Source organism: Enhydra lutris, unplaced genomic scaffold (assembly GCF_002288905.1).
Source record: "Enhydra lutris kenyoni isolate GAN:26980312 unplaced genomic scaffold, ASM228890v2 scaffoldscaffold82, whole genome shotgun sequence".
Taxonomy (NCBI): domain Eukaryota; kingdom Metazoa; phylum Chordata; class Mammalia; order Carnivora; family Mustelidae; genus Enhydra; species Enhydra lutris.
In genome coordinates, this window is record NW_019154166.1 from 3,896,124 (window position 1) to 3,919,120 (window position 22,997).

The 22,997-nt window shown below is 51.6% G+C and overlaps 1 protein-coding gene across 2 annotated transcripts in view; it reads left to right on the forward strand.

The window, feature by feature from the left end:
• The window catches only part of LOC111161101 (ubiquitin specific peptidase 43), a 49,545-nt gene extending 30,429 nt beyond the window's left edge, over positions 1–19,116 (forward strand). Inside the window, exons 9-15 of one of the 2 annotated variants that reach the window (XM_022524584.1) lie at positions 1,317–1,420; positions 3,808–3,885; positions 4,440–4,566; positions 4,698–5,046; positions 6,793–6,951; positions 8,088–8,252; positions 18,044–19,116. In XM_022524584.1, the coding sequence (XP_022380292.1) occupies positions 1,317–1,420; positions 3,808–3,885; positions 4,440–4,566; positions 4,698–5,046; positions 6,793–6,951; positions 8,088–8,252; positions 18,044–19,116 (2,055 nt within the window). The remainder of the gene's footprint in view (positions 1–1,316; positions 1,421–3,807; positions 3,886–4,439; positions 4,567–4,697; positions 5,047–6,792; positions 6,952–8,087; positions 8,253–18,043) is intronic. The other variant, XM_022524585.1, reaches the window with a different exon arrangement.
• The last annotated feature ends 3,881 nt before the right edge of the window (positions 19,117–22,997 follow it).

Consider the following 22,997-nt stretch of genomic DNA (forward strand, 5'->3'; position numbering starts at 1 on the left):
TACCCAAATTTTTAGCATTCCTACCAAAACTCTGTGCCCATTTAACAACTCCCTGTCCCCCAGCCCTTAGCCTCTGGTCACCCCCCATCCCACTTTCTGTCCCTAGGAATTTGCCTGGTCTTGGTCTCTCATGAAGCAGAATCATACGGTGTTTGTCCTTCTGTGTCTGGTGCACGGTATTTCCGAGGTCAGCACATGCTGGGACACGTGTCTGAATTTCCTTCCTTTTTAAGGCTGTATAATATTCATTGTGTGTGTAGACCCCGTTGTGTTTATCCACCTGTCAGTGGACACGTGGGTTGTTTCCACGTTTTGACTCTTGTCAGTAACGCCACTTAAGGCTCCCTTCAACTTCAAAAACGTTAGAATATTTTAAAAAACATGCATCTTTGAAAACATAGGCAGTATTTCGTTATGTGGCTTATTTTGAAGTATATAAATACTCCTTAAGCATTTGGGGTGTAAAATAGACACTAGCTTGCTTTTAGATCCTTGCCTTGTTTTGGCCATTGGGTGATGATGATAATCCTCTTTAAGTCAGGTAAAGGATCGTTACTGAACGGAGTGATTTTTTTCCATTGACTGTGCCAGCATCTCCAATTAAACGTCAGGATTTAAAAACGCTGTTCCTCGTTTGGGAAAATTTAATATGTTAAACAGTGTTAGATTGCTATGTTACAAGATTGCTATGTTACAAGTGTTACAAGGTACACAGTGTGTATCTTTTTTTTTTTTTTTAGAGGGGGGAGGGGCCGAGGGAGGAAGAGAGAGAATCTCAAGCAGGCTCCACGCTGAATGCGAAACCAAAAGCAGGGCTCGATCCCGTGACGCTGAGATCACGACCTGAGCCGAAATCAAGAGTCAGACGCTTAACCGACTGAGACACCCAGGCACCCCTACGGTGCACATCTTTTTAAAAAATTATAATAAAAATTTTAAAAAGGACCTTTATATCTGCAGGTTTTGAATACTAATTCTTAAAAAGATTTTATTAATTTATTTGACAAAGAGAGAGACACAGCGAGAGAGGGAACACAAGCAAGAGGGAATGGGAGAGGGAAAGCAGGCTTCCCGCCAAGCAGGGAACCCTATAAGGGGCTCGATCCCAGGATGCTGGGATCATGATCTGAGCCGAAGGCAGACGCTTCATGACTGAGCCACCCAGGTGCCCCACTGAATACTAATTTTTAAGGGAATACTCAAAATAGGCTATCAGCAAAAAGGGTGACGGTCTTTGGGTAATTTATTTTGCCCTTGAGAGTGTCAGTGCAGTCCACGCGATGCTGACTTATTTGCTCTGTTTGATGTCTCCTCAGAACCCGGGATCTCTGTTCTCCGTCCGGGTTGTGGGGCTTTCTCTGGGCTGCGGCTACTTATCCCCGCAGGACAGCCATCCCCTCTGTCACTGGGCAGTGGACAGGTAAGGGGGGGTAAGACAACAGGTGTCCTTGTATTTGACCGGGGTCCTTAGAAGTTCTGTATCCGTACATTGATTATCGCATCTGCTCCTGGTTCCTTGCCTCCCGGTTGTTAGATCCTTGGACACATTCTGTGCTCTCAACCCTTAAGTCTACAGAGATGCTGCGATGGCCACCTTGAAGATGAGGGGACACTGAGGTTCTCAGAGATCAGTTAATCTGCTCATACTTTTTTTTTTTTTAAGATTTTTATTCATTTATTAGAGAGAGCACAAGCAGAGGGATGGGCCAGAAGGAGAGGAGGAAACAGGCTCCCCACTGAGCAGGGGGTCCCATGCGGGACTCAGTCCCAGGACCCCTAGATCATGACCTAAGCTGAAGGCAGACGCTTAACCCACAGAGCCTCCTGGGTGTCCCTAACTTGCTCCGACTTACATAGCTAACGGCCCAGCCTGAATGTGAACCCATTTCAGTCTGGAAGAGAGACCCAAATTCCTTCCGTGAGCTCATGCTGCCGAATTCAACCGGAATGTCCCATCTGGGGTCGGGGAGAATTCTGCCGCGGAGTCTTTGGCTCAAGCTGTAGAACACTATGTCTGTGATTGCGGGGTAACACCAGTGCCCCCCCCTCCGCCCCCACCCCCCACTGCCACGGCTTTCCACCTGTCTCGGCTCTGTCGGGCGACGCACACAGGCCGCAGAGTAGCTGGGGCCGGTTTTTCTCTGTAAACTGTCTAGTACTTCTGGTCATTTTCCCCACTGACACAAAGTTGCCAGTAAACATCTCTGACTTTCTGGCTGGGCCAGCTGAAGCTGAGTGGACCCTTAATACAGGTATGATAATATGATTTATCATAAGAAGTATATCTTTGGTTTTGTCGCGGAGAGCTTGTAAGACCCTTGGAATGCTTTCCGGGATCAGTGATAAAGGTGTCTTATTCTTGCTCACAAGCCCCTTTCGACCACACCCAAGTTTACACTAATGATGAGATCATTTTTACACTAATGATGAGATCATTTTTGGAAAGAACCTAAGGATGGGGCCAGGTTGCCAGGGGAACCAACCCTGTGATTGAAGGTTGGAGCTCTCCTTCCCACCCAGAGGCCTCGGGAGGGGGAGGGGCTGGAGACCGAATTCACTTCTAGCGGCCAATGATTAATCAAGTGTGCTGATGTGAGGAAGCCTCCCTAAACACCCAGAAGGGCCGGTTTGGGGAGCTTCCAGGTGGGTGAGCACACAGAGAGGCTGGGAGGGCCGGTGGTGGGCCCAGAGAGGGCATCGAAACCCTGCAGCCCTCCCACACACGTCGCCGTCTGCCTGTCTTCATCGGCTGTACCTGATTCCTGAGTTACAGCCTTTCATAATGAGCTGGCGATCTAGTAAGTGAAATGTTCTCTGAGGTCTGTGACCCGCTCTGGCAAATTCATCAAACCCAAGGAGGGGGCCCTGGAAACTCCCAGCTGCAGCCAACACGTCAGAACGCCCAGATGACAACCCGGACTTGTGGGTGGTGTCTACACTGGGAGGGGGCAGTCCTGCTGTAGGACGGAGCCCTTCACCTGTGGGGTCTGATGCTGACTTTGGGTAGATGATGCTGGCAATTGAGTTGGTTGCTTGATGGTGTCGACGGAAGGCACACATTGGAACGGGCGTCAGAATCCAAATGGGAGGATTCTGTGAGGAATGTGAGAAAGGACACCTCCCTTTGTAAAAACCAGGAACTTGCAGGGTAGGGCACAAGGCTGAAGGTTCTGTGTCCTGTGTGCTGTCCACACCCTCTTTGCTCAGGACCCGCTTTACAGAGTTAGGGAAGCTGGAGAAGTGTTGGCTCATCCTGCTTGGGTCTGATGGGAAAAGGGAGCACAGGGGTTTGTGGGGGCTCTGAGAGAGGGCCCCCCCCTTGCAGCACTCTGGCTTCAAAGTAAATTCCACAGACTGATGCCTGCCTGTCCGCTGACTGTCCCCGGCCCATGACAGAACTGGAGAGGAAACACTTAGGTGGGTTAAGGGAATAGGTCAGGGCCATTGAAAATATGACGAATGTATAATCATTTTGCATTCTCTATGATAATTTTTTCAATTGAACTTTTATTTTGTACCCCCATTATTTTTGTTGTATTCTACCCAAGGATCCATCTGTAATGGTTTAGAAACAGACCAACAAACGGGTCTTTGGCCACAGGTAGTTTGAGAAGCCGCGGAAGGTGGGCCACGCTCAAGGAAGGCCTCCCCCAGGCCACGGCCCTTGTGGTCACGCGTGTGTGCGCCCCGGTCCTGGTTCACACTCCGATCGGTCACTTGAGTTTGGGACATCTGTCCTGGGCTTGGAGGCCCAGCTTGGGGAAAGATGTCCCGAGCTTTCTGATGGGCTCCTTGTTCTCCCCTCAGGGCTCTGCACCTCAGAAGGCCGGGAGGCCCTCCCCATGTCAAGCTGGCGGTGGAGTGGGACAGCTGTACCAAGGAGCGGTGAGTGCAAGAATGGGGCGCCCATGGTTGGGGAGGTGGACGAATCACGGGCCCTGCGGCCACAGATGAATCTGGCCGTGCCCGGGCTCCCCCGACACGCCCGAAGGCATTGATGCTGTGCGGTTCCAGCCTCTGGGAGACCCTCATGACCAGCGTCTATAGGGAAACACCGATAGTGGCCGCGGTCATGACCGTGCTGGGCGGCGGTGGCAGTAGCGAACACGTGTGTGATGTCGGCCCCGCCGTAATGCACGGTTCCCAGATGCGCGAACAGAGGCACAGAGCGGGTGCGCGGTTGCTCAGTGTCCCACAGCTCGGGGTGGGATTCGAACCCAGGCTGCCTGGTGCAAGTCCGCGCTCTCAGGCCCTCTCAGCGTGGCCGTGCCTGTCGCCCCCCGAGTGCACGTGGCCGTATTCTGGAAAAAGCACACGGGTCAGCCCAGCAGGTGTTCATGACTATCCCCCCTGCGGGGTCCCTCCGGGAGATGGCGGGGAGAGCCATCTTTGCCTGCGAGGGGCCTCCCCCTGATGCCGGCGATCCTCGCTGCACTCAGCCTGTTCGGAAGCCTCCAGGAGGAGCGGGTCCAGGACGCGGACAGCGTGTGGCGGCAGCAGCAGGCCCACCAGCAACACAGCTGCACCCTAGACGAGTGTTTCCAGTTCTACACCAAGGAAGAGCAGGTTGCGCGGCTGGGACTGTGGGTGGGCCCGGAAGGGGGCGCTCGTGGACCGGAAGGGGGCTCCCGCAGGCCCGAAGGCGGTGCTCACGGACCGGAAGGGGGCGCTCACGGTCCCTGTGGCTTCCTTTCCAGCTGGCCCAGGACGACGCGTGGAAGTGCCCGCACTGCCAGGCGCTGCAGCAGGGCATGGTGAAGCTGAGCCTGTGGACCCTGCCCGACATCCTCATCATCCACCTCAAGAGGTTCTGTCAAGTGGGTGAGAGGAGGAACAAGCTGTCCACGCTGGTCCAGTTTCCGCTCTCCGGCCTCAACATGGCTCCGCACGTGGCGCAGAGAGGCGCCGGCCCCCCGCCTGGGACGGGCCCCTGGCCCCCCTGGAAGCAGCCGGCTGGCCTGCCCGCCGGCTACCCGCTGGACTTCCTGTACGACCTGTACGCCGTCTGCAACCACCACGGCAGTCTGCAAGGTGGGCATTATACAGGTGAGCCTTGCCTCTCGGCTCGTGGCCGCCGTGGTCACGCATCGTGACCGGGGCCCGAGCTTGCAGCTGCCCCCCGGGAAGAGGTCTCCTGGAATGCCGAGCTCCCGTGGGTCTTGGGCTCACGCCGACCCCTGGTCGCATGCCAGGCACCTGCCAGAGAACGGGGGGGTGGGGGGGTGGGGGGGTGGGGGGGGAGGTGGGGTTGGGGGGTTGGGGGTACACACGCAAGTTCCCCTTCAGTGCAGACTCTGTGAGTGGCACTGGAGCTTCCATGATGAGTGACAGGAGTGCTGCCCTCATGGCACTGCAGTCTAACTGCAGACCCAGTGAAAAGACGCTTGTCGCTTTGGCTCTTTGCCTGCCTGGCATTACAGAGGGTGTTTGACTGACCGTGTCTGTGATGGAGATAAGGCTTGTCTGAGGAGGGCGCCTATAGGCCCAGAGCTCAAGGAACTAGCGGGGTGGATAAGGGGAGGAGGACCATGATGGGAAGCACTAATAGTATATGCAAAGGCCCTGGGGCAGAGTTAGATGTGTTTAAGAAATGATGCAAGCCTGTTGTGGCTGAAGTCTAGTGACCCAGGGCTGAGGGACACAGATGAGGCTGGAGAAGTAGATGCCACATGTAGGCCATGGGTGAGAGATTGGGTTTTTTTTTTCAAAGGGTATTGGGAAGCCAGTAAGAGGCTTTAGGCAGAGGCCTGAAGACACGATCTAGTTTGTGTAGCTGTCCTTGACGGAAACCAGGTAGAAGGGATTAAGGATGGGAGTTGGAATCCCAGTTGCTAGGGCTCCGGTGAGAGATGGTGTTGGCTGGGACTCAGGAGGGGACAGTCAGGGTATTTAAGATGCATTTTGCAAGTAGGATCAGTGAGACTGGCTTTTGGACTGGGGGTGGGGGAAGGGAAGGGAAAGGCAAAGGTGAGCCCCTAGGTGCCTGGTTTGGAGTAGCACAGGGTTCAACCAGCTGTGGCCCATGGGCCAGATCCAGTCCAGCACCTGTTTCTGTATAGCCCATGAGTTTAAAAAGGTTTTTACATTTTTAAAAGGTGATATAAACAACAACAAAAGGAGAATCTGTGTCAGGGACCGTCCGGGGCATACGTGACCTATAAAGCCTGAGCTGTTTGCTTGTGGCTCATTACAGAAAAATGGGCTGACTCCGCTTTAGTGGGTTCTGGCTCATTCACTGAGACGTGGAGGGAAAGGAGAATATTTTGTCGTAATTGTTTAGGAAGTGGCGAGAATCCTATTGATGGGCTTTTTCCTAAATGGTTTTTTTTTTTTGGGGGGGGGTCTTAGGCAGGAGGCGTACCATAGTTCCAAATGAGTTTGTTTTTTTTTTTTTGCATACTGACACAGATAATGCATTTCAAAACTCCTCGAGGACCCGTGTGAACATTGACATTATTGTCTGGCTCCATAATTTAGGGCTCCCTATTGTTGGAGATTCTGCCTTAGCGAGGGCTACAACGTAAGGATTCAGCTTCAAGTCATGGCACGCTTGTCTCAGTCAGCATCAGGGAGTGTGACAGATGGACTTTCTGACTCCACAAAATTTATTTCTGGCCAAAAACGGACCGATTTTTCTCATTCAGTTACAAACGTGTCCATTTTTCAGCTCTGCTTGTCTGAAATGCCTTTCTGGTTTGGTTTGGTTTGTTTTTGTTTTTGTTTTGTTTTGTTTTTTTGTTGGTGGGGTCGGGGGACGCCAGTAATTGGCACTTGGGGTTTGGACCTTTGCAGCCTATTGCCGGAACTCTCTGGATGGCCAGTGGTACAGTTATGACGACAGCACGGTGGAACCGCTCCCGGAAGACGAGGTCAACAGCCGAGGGGCTTACATCCTGTTCTATCAGAAACGGAACAGCATCCCTCTCTGGTCAGCCAGCAGCTCCCTGAGAGGTAGGTGTTCACCGCTCAGGAAGGAGAGGGGAGCTAGGAGGGTACTCGGCCGAATGACAGGGACCAGGACAGGGGGATGCATGGGATCTGGCATGGGGAGCTCCTCCTGCAGCACGGAGATTTGGGCATGATGGGCCAGTGTCCCGTTCATAAGTCTGTGAGATGGACACGGTGAAACCCGAGAAGGGGAAAGGAACAATACCAGGTAGCAGGTGACTTTCGGCGGTTTGGGGGTTTCGGTTTTCCTGTCTGTCCTCGGGCCAGACTTTAATTTTTTTTTTTTCTTAGAAGATTTATTCTTTGTTTTTCGAGCCAGAGACCCAGAGCACAAGTGGGAGGGGCAGGAGGGAGTACCAAGCAGACCCAAGCACCAAGTACCAAGCACTGAGCGCAGAGCCCCACATGGGCCCCAGCTCATGATCCTGAGAGCATGACCTGAGCTGAAACCTAGAGATGGACGCTGTGCCAACAGAGCCCCCCGGGCGCCCCTCGAGCCAGACTTTAATTACACTTGTACACACACTTGTGTTCGTCCTGTTAGGAAGGGCAGGGTGGTTGTGACGGACTCGGGGCCTTGGTAACAAACATAGCGCCTTCACCATACCCAGTGACATGTTCACCAGACAGCCTCAAACTTGGCAGTCTGGAGGGGAAAAAAAGAGGTCAGAGTTGATCTCCTTAGGTTATTCATCTCACTCGCAGTCCTATCCTTATCTTTGGAATGAGAGAGCTTTTTTTTTTTTTTAATACTCATATTTTCCTCCTAATAATCACCAGAAGGCTGAATTAAACCACAGACGCCCCCAGAGGTCTGAATCAGAGGAAGCGTGCCTGCCTTTTGCAGGAGACAGAATGAATGAAAAACGTAGCCTGTTTAGACAGCCAGAGTCAGTGACGAAAGTAAGGGGAGGAACAGCATTTCAGGACCCAGCCATGCCCTAACCTCTGTGCCGGAATGCCTTTCCCTACATTTTCATCTTGGTCGCACGGCAGAGCTGTCATGGGGGCTCTCCTCTGGTCCTCCTGTTGCTCTGGTTCTGCAGTCCCAGGGCTCAGGTCGGGGGTGGGGGGGTCCTTCTCCAGGACCACGACCTGATGGGGCCGGGTCCAGCCTCCTCCCTGTGTTTACCCCACAGGCTCCACTAGCTCTACCTTCTCTGATCACTGGCTCCTTCGGCTGGAGAGCAACCACAGCAGCGCCCGGGGAAGCCTGCTTTCCTGGAGCTCCAGCCCCGGCCCCTCCCGGCCCCAGGAGCCTGACACTCCCAAATTCACCACCAGCCTCTCTGATCAGGAAAAGGGTATGTCCTCTCGTGTCAGCCAGATTGGCTGCTTTTTATTTTCCATTTCTGGGACTAAGTGGCTTGGGTGTAAAGACTGCCCATCTCTCCTCTGAAACCAGCCCTCAGCCTCCCTCTTCCCTGTCCACTGCCCTCCAGCCGCAGGTACGTTCCCTCTCGGCTCCCTGTGGCCTTCTGTCTAATGGGGACGACAATGTGTAAATGCATTAATGGCATGATGAGAAGCGGGGACCGGGGGAAGAGGTAGATCATCGGAGGGACAAGTTTTCTAGGCGGGGGTGGGGTGGGGTGAGATGTCCCCATCACAGGGACGGGGGCAAGTGTGGGAGGCCAGGTGGAGGGCTCACCGCGGTTGTCCCAGCTAGATAGTTGCGTCGGCACTGGCATGCTGGGTAGAGGGCGGTCAGATTCTGGGTGTATGGGAAGCTAGAGCTAATGGGGTTTGCTGCTCTGGGGCTTTAGGGAAGGAAGGGAGTCAGAAAGGACTCTTGGCTGAGCATCTAGCCAGGTGGCCGGCACTGCAGGTTGTGAGACGGGAGAGGGTGAGGTCCATTTTGGAGGGAAATTTCGACATGGTCATTTCAAGACCCCTGTAGGACTTCCAAGTCGGGATGGTAACCAGGGGAGGCCGTAAATAGTTGAGAGCCCTCAGCATGTGGATGGCATCAAAAGCCCAGGAAAACTGGGAGGACAGAAAAGAGGAGAGCCTGATGCCATGCCCCGCAGCTGCCACCACATCCGGCGTTGGAGAGCCAGGGGTACCTACAGAAGCAGAGTCTTTCTGGAAAAACGCGAGCATGCGTGCACCCGCGTGCCTGAGTGCGTGTGTCTGTCGTGCAGCCTGTGCGGTCCTTCCCTCGGAAAGGAAAGCAGCAACGTGCTCTGTTACTTACAGTTTCCGTGTTTCCCATTGGCTCCAGAATTCATTGCTAAAATAAGATTATGTTTTAAGGAAGTTTGACATATATATGGAAAAGTGCATTCATCACACACGTCTATCAGATGAATTATAACACGTACACACTCACGTACCTATCGTCTGGTGAAGACATAAAAGGTCCGGGGCCTCCCCCACCCCCTGGTTATCTCTCTCCAGCATCACTGTCTCCCTCCTTTCCGGAAGGGGCTACCATTCTGACTTCTAACACCATAGATTCCTTTTGCCCCTGTGGGAACTTGGCCTCAGTGGATCCCTGCTGTCCGTACTCTTTCCCGTTAGGCTTCCTTTGCTCAGCGATCTGTGAGATTCGTGTATGCTGCGTGTAGCAATGTTTCTTCCACTTCATTCCATGGGTCTGAAACAGAACAAAACAAAATCAACCCTCAACCAACTGGGACACAGAAAGTTCTCCGCACAAAAGTTTAAGTGTCCACGAGCGAGCGAGTGACAGACATCATCTGTTGAGTGTTCACTCCGGTCAAAAGCCAAAAGCAGGGATTTGGGAAGAAAGCAAGCATGATGGGTGGGGATGGGGAGACCCACCGCCTCCTCTCCATGGGTTCTGAAATGGACCTGGGGCTGGCCTGGAAAGTTCAGCTTGATCATTAAGGGAAGCGCCTCGAGTTACAGACGGAGAGATTTTTCAGTTGTTTGGTGACTGTCCAGAAATCCCTGCAGGTTTGCCGGGGAGCACATAGGAGTGGTCCTCTGCGTGGGAGGTGGGCTGCCGTCCTTCCCGGCATCTGCACCTCGGCGGACGAGTCCACTTCCAGCATCAAAATCTCCTACCTTGTGAGAGGCGTTTATGGTTAATTTACACATTCTGTTGTGGTTGCTTTTTGGGTCGTTTCTGGTTCGGGCTTGGTTCGGTGTTTCTCAGGGTTTGGCATGTTTGTAGACGAGTAGGCAGAACATGGATAGGAGCGCCCCTACGTGCCGATGACGTTTGTCCAGTTTCCTTAGAATGCATTTCTGTGGAAGCAAAATGTTTAATGCAGTATGTTCGGACTCACCCTGTCTGAGCTCTCCACTTCCCCTCTCATGATGGACATTTAGGGTCGCATCTGGCGAACAAGAAAGGCCTTCTTTTCCAAGCTTGCCCATCCCCATCAGTGTGAGCCTTGGGCGAGCTCATAGATCGTCCGGTTCTGTCCAGTGCCGTGGGGCCTCGGGCCACTTCTCACTCCTCCCGGGCACAAAGCCATTTCACACCTGCGCCCCCCACCCCAGGAGGCCAGCTTGTGAGATGGCCCAGCTTCTCAGCCTGGTGCTCAGACAGCGGTCAGGCCCAGCGTTTGAGAACCCCCCCCCCCCCCCCGAGAGACAGGGCTAGGGTATCTCAGGTCGTCACCCGCATCTCCAGGAGGGTGAATGAGAAAGCTGAGCCTCGGAAGTCACCAGTCACCGGCTTGCCTCCTTGGAATAGGGCTTAGGGCTGCATATAGACATCCCCCCATGTCCCCCCCACACCCTCCCACGCCCCGCTCCACGGCTGCCTGGTATAAATTGCAAAACCAAGTTTATTCACGTGGCCTCTGCAATAGCCTGGCTTCCAAAGGGAGTGTTCCCTCTTGAGGTTTGACTGAAATGGTGATGGGATTTTGGAACCTGTTGAGACGGTCGAATCCAGCCTCATTTTCTTATTTTCTGGCCTGGGCAGGATCTGACTCCAGCATACAGGTTTCGGTGGCGGTTGGTCCCGTGCCCTGTCCCCATGGGTTTGGGGGAGAATTTTGTCACCGTCAAAAGGAATACTCAGGTTGTCTGGAGAGGAACACGGACAGCTGGGGAGTTCTGTCTTTCAGTAGCTATACTGTTAGATTTCGAAAGGCATTTTAATCCATTTATTTATTTTTCTAAGATTTTATTTATTTATTTGACAGATAGCATGCCAGAGAGCACAAGCGAGGGGGAATGGCAGAGGGAGGGGGAGAAGCAGGCTCCCTGCCAAGCTGGGTAGCCCAACACGGAACTTGATCCCAGGACTCTGGGATCATGACCTGAGCCAAAGGCAGACGCTTCACCGACTGAGCCACCCAGGCACCCTAAGTGCATTTTAACCGACAGCGATGGACCCAAGTTTTGTGGGGACTGTAACTTCTGTCACTGGGGACCGGTGTAGGGAGAAGCTCTTCAGGAAGGAGGATGTGATGGGGCACCTGGGTGGCTCAGTGGGTTAAGCCTCAGGGTCCTGGGATCAAGCCCTGCATCTGGCTCTCTGCTCAGCAGGGAGCCTGCTTCCCCCTCTTTCTCTGCCTGCTTCTCTGCCTACTTGTGATCTCTCTCTGTCTAATAAATAAAATAAATAAAATCTTTTGAAAAAAGGAGGATGTGAAAACACCTTTAAAAAAAGCAAGACCCTGTGAAAAACAGCGGCTGGGGCCCTTCGCAGAAGTCCCCCGACCCCCAACCCTGCCCCGATGCAGAAAGGGGCCCTGGGACTTCATCCTTCCAGCAGACGTGCTTCTGATGGTAAATTATCCCTGTGGTTTTTATTGGGCCTTGGAGACTTTGTTTTTCATTTTATCAGTGCTTTACCGGTCCAGACTGTGTTATTTCTGGGTTTTATTTCCATTTTGAAGGTTATCTGGGAGTTTCAAGCATTTATGATTTGGGGGGAGGTGATATCTCCCTTTAATTCTTTCTAATTTTATGGATTGTGATCCCAAGAATTGGTTTTCAAAAAGCATTCCCTCATTTATTACCAGGTTAAGTACACATTCATTATTTCGTCTCTCTTTTGTGTACGCATGAAATAATGCCTGTTGTGTCCTTTGGAGAGATATGAGCTTTGTGTCGTAACTGCTGAGGTGTGTTGATTTTGGGATTCACTTCACCTTGTCTTTAAATTGACTTTATCAGGGACTGCCTGGCTAGGAAGGAAGTCTAACTATTGAAACCTTCCTATGTGGCCGTGTTTTTAATCAGGTATCTAGAGACTTGAATAATTTCTGCTTTATATTTTCTCTGCTTTGTTAACAGGTGTTTGTAAGCTGATGACTGTTAGGTCTTCTTTATAAACTGTCTGTTTTCATTATAATGTGGCTCTTTATCTAGCTTGATGCTTTTCATCTTAAGTTCTACTCTGTCAAGGGGCACCTGGGTGGCTCAGTCGGTTGAGGGTCCGACTCTTGATTTCCGCTCAGGTCAGGATCTGAGGGTCATGGGATTGAGTCCCTTGTCCAGCTCTGAGCTCCATGGAGAGCCTCCTTGAGATCCTCTGTCTCCTTCCCTTGTGTCCCTCCCTCTGCTTGTGCTCTCGCTCTCAAATTAAATACATAAAATCTAAAAAAGAAAATTCTATCTTGTTCAAGATTAGTTGTTCTACCCTTTCCTTCTTTCTTTTTATTTGCATTTGTCTGGTATCATTTTGCTATTATCCTTTGCTTTAGGAATTTTTCCTTTGGAGTTAACTTTAAGTGGTTTCCAGTAAACAATGTTGCAGTTTTATTATTTTTATTGTTATATTTTTAATGTCAGAAATTGAGAGCCTGTCTTAAAGGGGAGCATTCAGTCCATTCATACATATTTTTTAAAGATTTTATTTATTTGCCAGAGAGAGAGCGTGCACACACAGGGGGAGTGGCAGGCAGAGGGAGGGGGGAAGCAGGCTCCCCACTGAGCCGATATCTTGACATTGGACTCAGTCCCAGGACCTTGGGATCATGACCTGAGCCGAAGGCAGAAGCTTAACCGGCTGAGCCACCCAGGTGCCCTGTGTTCATTCATAGAATTTAAAGTAACAAAATAAACTTGATTTTGTTTCATTAAAAAAAATTTTTCTTATTACTGTTTATTTTTTCTTTTTTCCTTATTTTTGCTGAGTTGATCATGTTGTTCTTTGTTCCTTTTTTTTCCTTCGTCTGGAAGTTCTACCCTGCTTTTCCATCTAACTCATTGTCCCTTCTTCTTTTCTTTTTTTTTTTTTTAAAGATTTTATTTATTTACTTGACAGAGATCACAAGCAAGCAAAGAGGCAGGCAGAGAGAGAGAAGGAAGCAGGCTCCCTGCTGAGCAGAGAGCCCAATGGATCCTGAGACCATGACCTGAGCCGAAGGCAGAGGCTTAACCCACTGAGCCACCCAGGCGCCCCAAAATGAGCACTTTGAAATGCTTTTAAGAGTTCCCTCTGGTCTGTTTTAGGAGCCCCCCTTCCTCCGCTTTACTCCCTCCCCTGTTAGATTCTCAGGGATGCTCCAGCCCTTGGTTTCAGGCTGTGAGCGCTGAGCCTTTCCAGATCCCACACATGCAAACATCACTTTGTAGCCCCATCCTGAGACCCGACGGGGTACGTGGTACATTTGCGGCAGGCTCTGCGGAGCACCCCGTCTGTCTTCTTTCTGTCCTCCTGCGTCTTGAGGTCTGGGTTCTGAATCTTCAGTGTTAGGTCAGAGTCCTTTCCAAGGGTGGGTGACACGCCCTCTCCCTCTGCAGAGGAACGGGTATTTCCTTGGTCCGGAGCCTGGGTGGCCCCTTGGCTAGTTGGAAGACTCATTGGATTAGAATTCTTCCTCTCCAGTGTCTGTAGATGTCAGGGTTGCAGGTGAGAAGCCTTTTTTTTTTTTTTTCCTTTCCTTCCTGAGAATCATTTGTTCTTTCTCACTGAAAGCATTTGCGAGTCTGTCTTTGACCTTGGAATTTGGAAATTGCTCCTGTATGTGGCTAGGTCTGTGTTTTTGTTCATGTACAACCTACAACCCCCAGAGCCTGACCATCCGCAGACACAGCTTTTCTTTAGGGAAACTGTTCTTTTGTTTAATTATCATCTGACTTTACAAATTCCTGGTATTTGCCTGGTAGGCCCCCCGGATCCATTTTCTGATCTAGCTTTTCCCTGTGATTTTTCTGTGTCATTTGCTCTAAGGTGTGAGATGCTGCTTTCCCTTTATCTTTTCAGCCACTGATTTGAGTCTCAGCAGTGACCCTGTGTGCCTTCAGTGCATTTACTGCATCTTAAAACCTAGAAGACCTTCTTTCAGCCCTCTCTTGTCCTATACGTGAATCTCCCCGAGAGCTCTTTTTCTCTGTTCTTCCAGTGGCTCTGTTTCTTTGGGGCCCTGTTCTGATGGTTCTCACGGTTCCGTTGATTGTATTTATTTATTTAGATATTTATTTATTTATTTATTTATTTATTTATTTGTCGGGGGAGGGTAGTGCACAAGTAGGGGGAGCAGTAGGCAGAAGGAGAAGCAGGCTCCCTGCCGAGCAAGGAGCCTGATGTGGGACTCCATCCCAGGACCTTGGGATCATGACTCGAGCCAAAGGCAGGCTGCCCAACCAACTGAGCCACCCAGGTGTCCCGGTTCTGTTGATTCTTATTCTCCGACTCCCAGACCTCCTTCCATATGTTGTTTTTTTTTTTTGTTTCTGCCCACTGGGCTCCCTCATTCTTGGGAGTGATGGAAGGGGCTGTGGCTTCGGCTCCCAAGGCAGCCCTTTCCCCCTTGCCAGCCTCATCCTACTGGCCTAGTCACAGAGATGGAGGAGGCTCAGCCATGTATCTTGTCCTCACCCTCTAGGGGACCAGAGGACGACAGTCAGGGGGTCAGGCTTGCCCCAGGTTGCCTCTGCAACCAGAGATGAAGATGTCTTCAAATACAGATGGGGGCAGAAGATGAAAACCCTTAGTGGAGAGCCTCTTCTCCCTTGGTTACAGCCTTGGTGGTCTGTTAGACCCACCAAGCTTACTAGTGCCACAGGGCCTTTGCACTTGCTGTTCCCGCTGCCGGCATGCTATTTTCCCCCAGTCTCCACATGCTTCCTCCTCCCTTTCCCTCAGGTCTCTCCTCACTCCTCTGTCGCTGACCACACTACACCCCCTCATTCTTTGTCATAGCTCTCAGCACTACATTCCACGATAGCAAACATTGTTGCTTTCTGACAAACCCCCCTGGGGACAGGCACTTTGGGCTTTTTTTCCCACAGCTGTATTCCCAGCACTGGAAATAGCCCCTGGCACCCAGCAGGCTCTCATTATGTGTCCCTTGACTGCGTCAGGGGGTGGCTCTAAGAGGCACAGTGGAAACCCTTGCACAGACTGAGACCAGACAACAGGACCCGGAGGCTGGTCCTGTTGTAGGGGGACTAAGGATGGCTGGGGGGAGCCCGCCACTGCTCACAGCACGCATCAGGAGGTCAGACTGATGCCTGATTTCATTAGCCAAGGATGCAGAGTCACATGGGAACAGTTAGGGCATTTCTTAGGGCAGCATCTGTCAGTCCCAGAGGCACGGTGCAGGTGGGGCTGCAGGCGGGGGCTGTGCCCTCCAGTTGCCCAGTGGCCATCTGTGTGAGGAGACCTCGTGGGACCTGGGAAGCCCATCAAGCAGGCCCTGGGGCTTCTATAACCTTCAGGAAGGACTTAACTACTTATGTCTTCCGTGTGGCTTAAGGCTCTAGGCCCTCCTGGTTCTCAAGCCGACCAAGCATGAACAAGGCCACAATTCCAGGGTGGGGAAGAACCCTCACTTGGGCATCTCTGAACGCCACCTCTGCCTCCAGCTCCTGGCCTCCAGGAGGTCCCCCCAGGGACGAGCAGGAGGAGCAGCCTCCCCTCCCCCAGAAGGGAGAACTCTGTGAACAGTAAGCATCAGCATGGGCTCTTTCTTGTCCCTTCCGTATGTACACCATGCCCACCTTGCCTCCCCTGCTGCCGTCTGGAGAAAGAAGAGGAAGGGCTCGTGTGGGCATCTGCAGTCCCCATGCAAGGGAGCTGCAGGGGTGACATGGGCTGGTCCCCCAGCCTTTCATCCAGGAAGAGGGGCCGCACTGCCAAGCCATCTGCCAGGCTGCCGGCTGTGTCCTCTTGTCCTGAAAAGCTGAAAGTCACAGCTTTGTCCTCTGAATAAAAGCTTCCCTTTCTATCCTTCCCAGGGTTGTGGGCTAAAAACATGTATGTCTCAGACCCCAGGATGGGAACTTAATGGGGGAGCAACAGGGTCCATCGAAATTAAAGGCTGTAAGCTATTTTGGGCGACATTATGTCTCTTGCTGACCGATCTGAGGAAATTTTAAAGAAAATAATACCATGTGAAAAAAAATTATTAAAAGCCACCAGAATGGTCCAGGGCAGGTAAAATTCCCCAGGAACCTCAGATGCTGTCATACCCCTCTGGGCACCAGTGGGCACTGGGCTCTGCCTTCCCATCACCTCTTCCCGGGAGCCTAGGTGGTGGTGTGTCCCCAGCCAGCATGCCCTGAGGTGTCGCCCATCCCCTAAGAACGCTGGGTGCCTCTGCCTCGACTTCATCCCAGTTGGCTGTGCTGACAACAGGGGTGTTGTATGGAGGAGGGGTAGGGCTGCTTTCGTGCTCACCGGTGAGTGTGTCGGCTGTGGGCCAAAGGCTGTGCGGTTGGACGTCAGGTCTTTGTTGAAATGCACGTGACTGTCCCTGCACCATGTGGTTCATGCGGGTGAAGTTTCTTTTTTTCCCCCTCCACAATGACAGGCGTCTTAGACATCAAGGCAGTATAATGGTACAGTGACCAATGACTGTGAGTTGCTTTACTTTTTGCATTTATTATGTTAAAATACACAAAACGAAGTTTATCATTTTGACCATTTTAAGCACACATTTCAGGTGTTCGTATCGATCCCTGTGACTCCTTTCATCTTATAGATCTGAAAGTCTGTCCATTTCACAGTAATGTGACACCCTCCCCCTTCCCTTCGCCCTGGCCACTACCTGTATACTTTGTGTGTCTGGTTTCGACCCATCCTGAGCTCCTCATGCGGGGAAATCATGCAGTGTTTGTCGTTTTGGGACTGGTTGTGGAGGTTGCTCAAGACTCCATATGAATTTCAGGATGGATTTTTTTGATCTCCGTAAAAATCCCCATTGGGATTTTGATGGAAATTGCGCTGACACTGTAGATCAGTTGCTTTGGGTAATGTCATTTTAGCAATATTAAGCTTTCGAATCCATGAACATGGGATGCCTTTCATTTCTGTCTTTAATTTCTTTCTTCTTAATGTTTGTAGTGTTGTACAAGTCTTTCACCCCTTCAGTTAATTCCTGAGTATTTTATTCCTTTTGATGCCATTGTCAATGGAATTGTTTTCATAACTGTTTCTTCAGAAAAAATATACAGCCATGGTTATCTCTGTATTCCCTTTAGAAACAGTAAGATTTAGGAAAGAATTAAGAAGAAAATCAACCATACACAGCATCCCAGGGCCCCCTCGGTGCCTTGTCACTTTAGTGTTTATCACTCCAGACGTTCATATGTTTTCACATGCATGTATCACACACACGTGTGCAAGTGGGATCACATGGTTTTTCTAGACTCTCATTTCACATTACACATCAAAAATGTGTTTCCAACTACAGACAGGTGCTGCGAAACACACAGTGAAGACAGTAAGTGGCGGCTCTGATAAAACTCAATGCACATTCGATTTATTTTTCAGCCCAGGGTAGGATATCTGAGAGTCTTGCACTTGCAAAGTACAAGCACCTAATTTGACTTGGAAAAGGAGGGACTTTTGCTTAGCATTCTGCTTTGTGCAAATACTCAGCTATAAATGAAAATGATGTTCTGCCATAGGGCTAGATGCCTCCAAGACTGGGCTTGACCTGGAGTCTGGGCTGTCTGGGCATGTAGCTCCCTTTTTTGGCACTGGCTTGCCCTGTGGCTTCAAATAGGTAAATGAATTCCATGGGACAGCGGGTGCACATGAGTGCTCCCAAGAGCTAGAACTCTGGGGTCCTGTGTGCTGTTGTGTCTCTGACCCCAGTGCTGCCTGATGCATCAGAGATCTCAACCCATGTCTGTTCGACGACAGGCATCATAGTCACTCAATGCACCTGGAGGGAAATTTGGGCACTGATGTTCTTGGTGTCTCTTTCAGGAGGGTTGACGTCCAAGCCTTTGGTACGGGGCATACGAGGTCGAAGCATCAGCATGAAGGAGCCCACCCCTTCCAGAGCCAAGCAGGGGCCCTTCAAGACCATGCCCCTCCGATGGTCTTTTAGACCTAGGGAGAAACCCCTGGGTGCATCCGTTGAGCTGGTGGAGTACTTGGAGTCCAGGCGGAGGCCCCGATCCACGAGCCAGTCCATCGTGCCGCTGTTGATGGGTGCTGCTGGCGAGGATGTGAAGTCGGACGCTGCCGGCTCTGCTAAGGGCGAAGAGGGTGGGCGAACCACTGAGAGGGCACTGGCTGGAATGCCCTGCCCCTCGAGCCACGCCAGCCCCTCTGCAGCCCCCAGAGTCCCAGATGGTCTAAACACAGCGAGGAAAGCCAAGGAACATGAAAGTCAGGAGATCAGGCTCCCCAGACAGTTTGACCTGCCCCTGGTGATGATGCCTTCAGTGAGGACTGAGAAACGAGCCCAGCCCGAGGGCCAGAAGACTGCGAACTGCGATGGAAGTAGCCAGGCAGGGAGCCACGGCAGGGTACCCTCCCCGACCAAGGAGCCTCTGGGCCCTGCGGTGTTACCTAAAAACAGCGCAGACAACCGCCAGAATACCTTAGCCAGGATGAGGGCCAGTGTGGAGGCCAGAGACCCTGAGGCAGACAGATTCCCACAGGGGACCCTCACCCTGCTGAGATCTGTGTTTTGGAAGAAAGAGCACAAGCATAACAGGGCGGAGGCGGCCCTCCGTGCGTCCCCAGTGTCCCTGGCGAGCGGCAGTCTGAGCCCGGCTGTGGATGAGCACACCCGAGGCTCCTCGCCTTCCTTCCAGATCCGAGAGAGCCTGGCCAGGGCGCCTGCCAGCTGCCTGGAGAGGGACGTCTGGTCAGCACCCAGCTCTCTCCGCCTCCCTCGCAAAGCTGGCAGGCCCACGAGGGCCAGTGCCCTGGGCCTGTCACAGAGGACAGTTCCCGGGGACCACACGCCTGTTGGCACCTTGCAGAAGGTGAAATACCACACCCTTTCCTTAAGCCGGAAGAAAACGTTACCTGAGTCCAGTTTTTGATGGTGTGTTCCAGTCCCCCCCCACCCCACCCCCACCCCCCCCACCCCACCCCCACCCCCCGCCAAGCTGGTGAGCCTCGAGACAGAGCAGCTGCAAGAAGCTTGTGTTGTGTCGAGAGTGGGCTTTCCGGAAGCCAGTTGTCTTGTGACCCCTGAAAATTTAAAAAAAAAAAAAAAAGTTTTTTTTTTTTTTTTGGTCCCTGCCTCTAGATCTCCAACATAGCATGTCCAAAACCTTCCTGTACCGTTGGGTGCTTTCATACGCGTCGGCCACGAGATGGTGCTGTTGAGTCAACGTTACCGGTCAGAGCAAGAAGGAATTTGTTTCCCTAATTCCCCGGCCTGAGGACACACTGGGGAGAGAGATTCCAACGTGGCCCAGTTTGACAGCATATAACCCTGCAGAGAAGCCTTGTAAATAGGAGCCTAAGACATCAAATCAGTTCTTGCCGCTGGCTTCTCTTTCTCAAATCTCTAAAGCTTCTCTGGGATAAAGCCTTCAAGATGCCAAAAACCGTCATATAGTGACCTTCAGGCAGGATTCGGGGAGAGATGGAACAGAAGTGATTGAGATCATAGGAAGATATTTAATATATAGCAAAATAATTGTATTACTGTTTTTCAAGGTATTTAAAAAAAACTATTTTGATACTAGGAATAGAAGTTCTCTTTAAGAAAAAATGAAGTATGAGATCTATGTACAGTTTTAATAAAAGCCCATCGGTGAAACATACAGACGGCTCTCTGAGTTATTCACGTTTAACAACTGATCTTTTTTTTTTTTCCCCCAGAGATTATAATTTTAAGTTATCTCGGCACCCAGTGTGAGACTCGAATCCACAACTCTGAGATGAAGAGCTGCCTAAGCCGGCCGGGCGTCCCTACCAGTGATCTTGTTCTGTTCCCGCTGCACCGGCTTGGCTCGTGCTGTTGATCTCAAAGTAGTGACCTGAGTTGTGTCTGAAATTTTAAATAAATTGACTTTGCTCTCTTTAAAGAAATGGGAGTCCCCTCAGGTCTCTGTCTGGAGGGCTCGTACTTGACAAGGTCTGAGAGTCTGAGCCTGTCCCCACACACTGGTAGTCGACTGTCCCGTTTCCTTGAGCTTTATTCTCTCCTTTCTAGCGGCTCTGACAAATATCGCGTCACTAATTCTTACTGGGAAGCTGCTACGCATGACCCTGGGTCTGTACTTAGTCTGTTTTCTAGAAATACTTCCTCTCCGATGGGAACCAGTTGTACAAGACATTAGACTCCAGAAATTAACTTTTCTTCATACCTATCGCGTGACTCATTAGTATGTCTCAGCTACTTTTATTTTTTTCCTTAAGGAAGAAAGAATGAGGTGGTTTTTTTTCCCCCTAGTGAGAAAGACTACTTTTTTTTTTTCAAGATTTTATTTATTTTAGAGTGAGCAGGGGGGGGTAGAGGGGATAAAACTCAAGCAGACTCCACTGAGTGCGGAGCCCAACGAGGGGCTCAATCCCCTGACCCTGAGACCCTGAGATCATGACCTTAGTGGGAATCAAGTCAGATGCTTAAGCGACTGACCCAGCCAGGTGGCCCAAGAAAGACTGCTTTGAACCACAGTTCCGAAATAGGAAAAGCTGAGAGGACCCAGCCACTTGGCCCCACAGGGTGACATGGAAGCCAGAAGACCCGTGTGCTTGCATTTCAAAAGGCATCGAGGTTCTCAAGTGTGAGTTGACGAGTCTCAGGCAATGTGCACCACACGTGTGGTCTTGGGCTAGGGGAGTCTAGGAATCCTGCTATTTCTGGTTCTTTCTCCTCTAGTGGTGCTCATTTGTCATCTTTGGCTCCCATGCCCTCCTAAGGTCAGCCTCCCTTCCTCAGTCCTCTTGGGGATTGGGTGCTGACTCAGATGTGCACCCTCTTGGCTTCTCCCCTAGAAGGGGAGAACTTTTGGGATCCCCTTGGATACCATGAGCAGGTCCCAAGTGTTAGTGGTGGTGTCCATAATGTACCATGGGCTGGAGCGTTTTCCCTGGATGCCAGACTTGGAGGGTTAGTAAGAGAAAATGACATATGGACCTTGGTGGCTATGTTTGCCATCCCAGGTCTTCCACGGGGATGCCCGAGACCCCTCGGTGTCCCCTTCCCTGAGCCTGCTTTTCCCTCTATAGGAACCTGGCAAGAAAGGCTGTGAGAATAAGTGTCTGGGAAAGGATTTTGACCTTTCCAGACCTTTCCAGAACAATTTAATGGTTTTCCCTCCAGGAAAATTGGTCTGTTCTCCTTAAGCCTTGTTTTATTACTCTTTAACAAGTGTGCGAAATTTCTGAGGGAAATCGAGCTGGAGCACCCTATTTTGGAAGTCACAGTGTAAGGGCCTCCCCCTCCCAGAGGAACTTACTTGTAAACCCTGGATATAGGGGTGGGCCAGGCCGGATGGAGACATCCAGTCAGTGGGGCGCACATATATTTACTGAGGTGAGTTGAAATCTCATTGGCCACCTGTGTGTGGGCCGGGCTCAACCACTTCTATAAAGGTTAGTCTGCAAGGCTCAGCAGGGCGCGGGGAGTAGGAGGAGGAGTTAGAATAGCCTTAGGGAGAGCCATTACAGCCGTTAGTTGGGAGAGCGGTTAGGATAGCCGTCGGGATAGCCACTGTAGTGATCGTTGTTGGGAGCCGCGCCGCCCCTACCGTTGGGGAGCGGCCTCGCCACCACCGAACCGTGGCCCCGCTGCCCGCGGCCTCGCCGCTCCGAGCCGCGGCTGTCGGCGTGGCGCCGTGGGGAATGGCCTAGCAGCCAGCAGCCTCGACGCGGCGAGCAGCCTCGCCACCACCGAGCCGGGGCCCTGCCACGAACGGCCTCGCCCAAGTGGCGTTATTCCGGGGAGCGGCCTCGTCATCATTCGGCCTCGTCCTGAGCGGTGGCCTCCTCTGGGGAGCGGCCTTGTCAGAGTGGCGTCATGGGAGCAGAGTCTGTGTCATCGGGGTTGTCGTCCTTGTCGTCGTCCTCGCTGTCGTCGGGAGCAGCCTTGTGCGGGGAGCGGCCCCTCTGGGGAGTGGCCTCGCCGGAGCGGCATTATCATCCTCGTCGTCATCGTCTCTTCGTCATCAGGAGTGGCGTCCCCGTTGTCGTCGCCTCTTCGTAAGAGATGGCCCCAACCGGTCGGTTTGATTTTTGATGCTTGGCGCAAAATAAAGCTTTGTTTGATTTTCGCTTTGTGTCAGTCTCATTCCTTTGATCACGGACCCTAACAGCAATTAATGTAAATTGGACAAAGTTGGAGGCATCGACCTGTTGATGGGTTCCTGCAAGATTTATCGGTCCTTCAAACATCCCCTCCAGCCCCCAATTTTCTACCTGAGTGGACAATATAAGAAAAGGGCCTTGGGGCATTTGGCTGGCTCATTCGGTTAAGTGTCCGACTCTTGATTTGGCTGTCATGATGATCTCAGAGTTGCGGGATCGAGCCCTGCGTCTGTGCTTAGTGCAGAATCTGCTTGAGATTCCCTCCCCCTCCCCCTCTGCCCCCCAACTTGTGCTCTTTCTCTCTCTATAGTAAGTAAGTCTTTTAAATAAAAAGGGGTCTCTAATGAGAGCCCTACTCTGAATATTTATCGGTCCTTCAAACATCCCCTCCAGCCCCCAATTTTCTACCTGAGTGGACAATATAAGAAAAGGGCCTTGGGGCATTTGGCTGGCTCATTCGGTTAAGTGTCCGACTCTTGATTTGGCTGTCATGATGATCTCAGAGTTGCGGGATCGAGCCCTGCGTCTGTGCTTAGTGCAGAATCTGCTTGAGATTCCCTCCCCCTCCCCCTCTGCCCCCCAACTTGTGCTCTTTCTCTCTCTATAGTAAGTAAGTCTTTTAAATAAAAAGGGGTCTCTAATGAGAGCCCTACTCTGAATA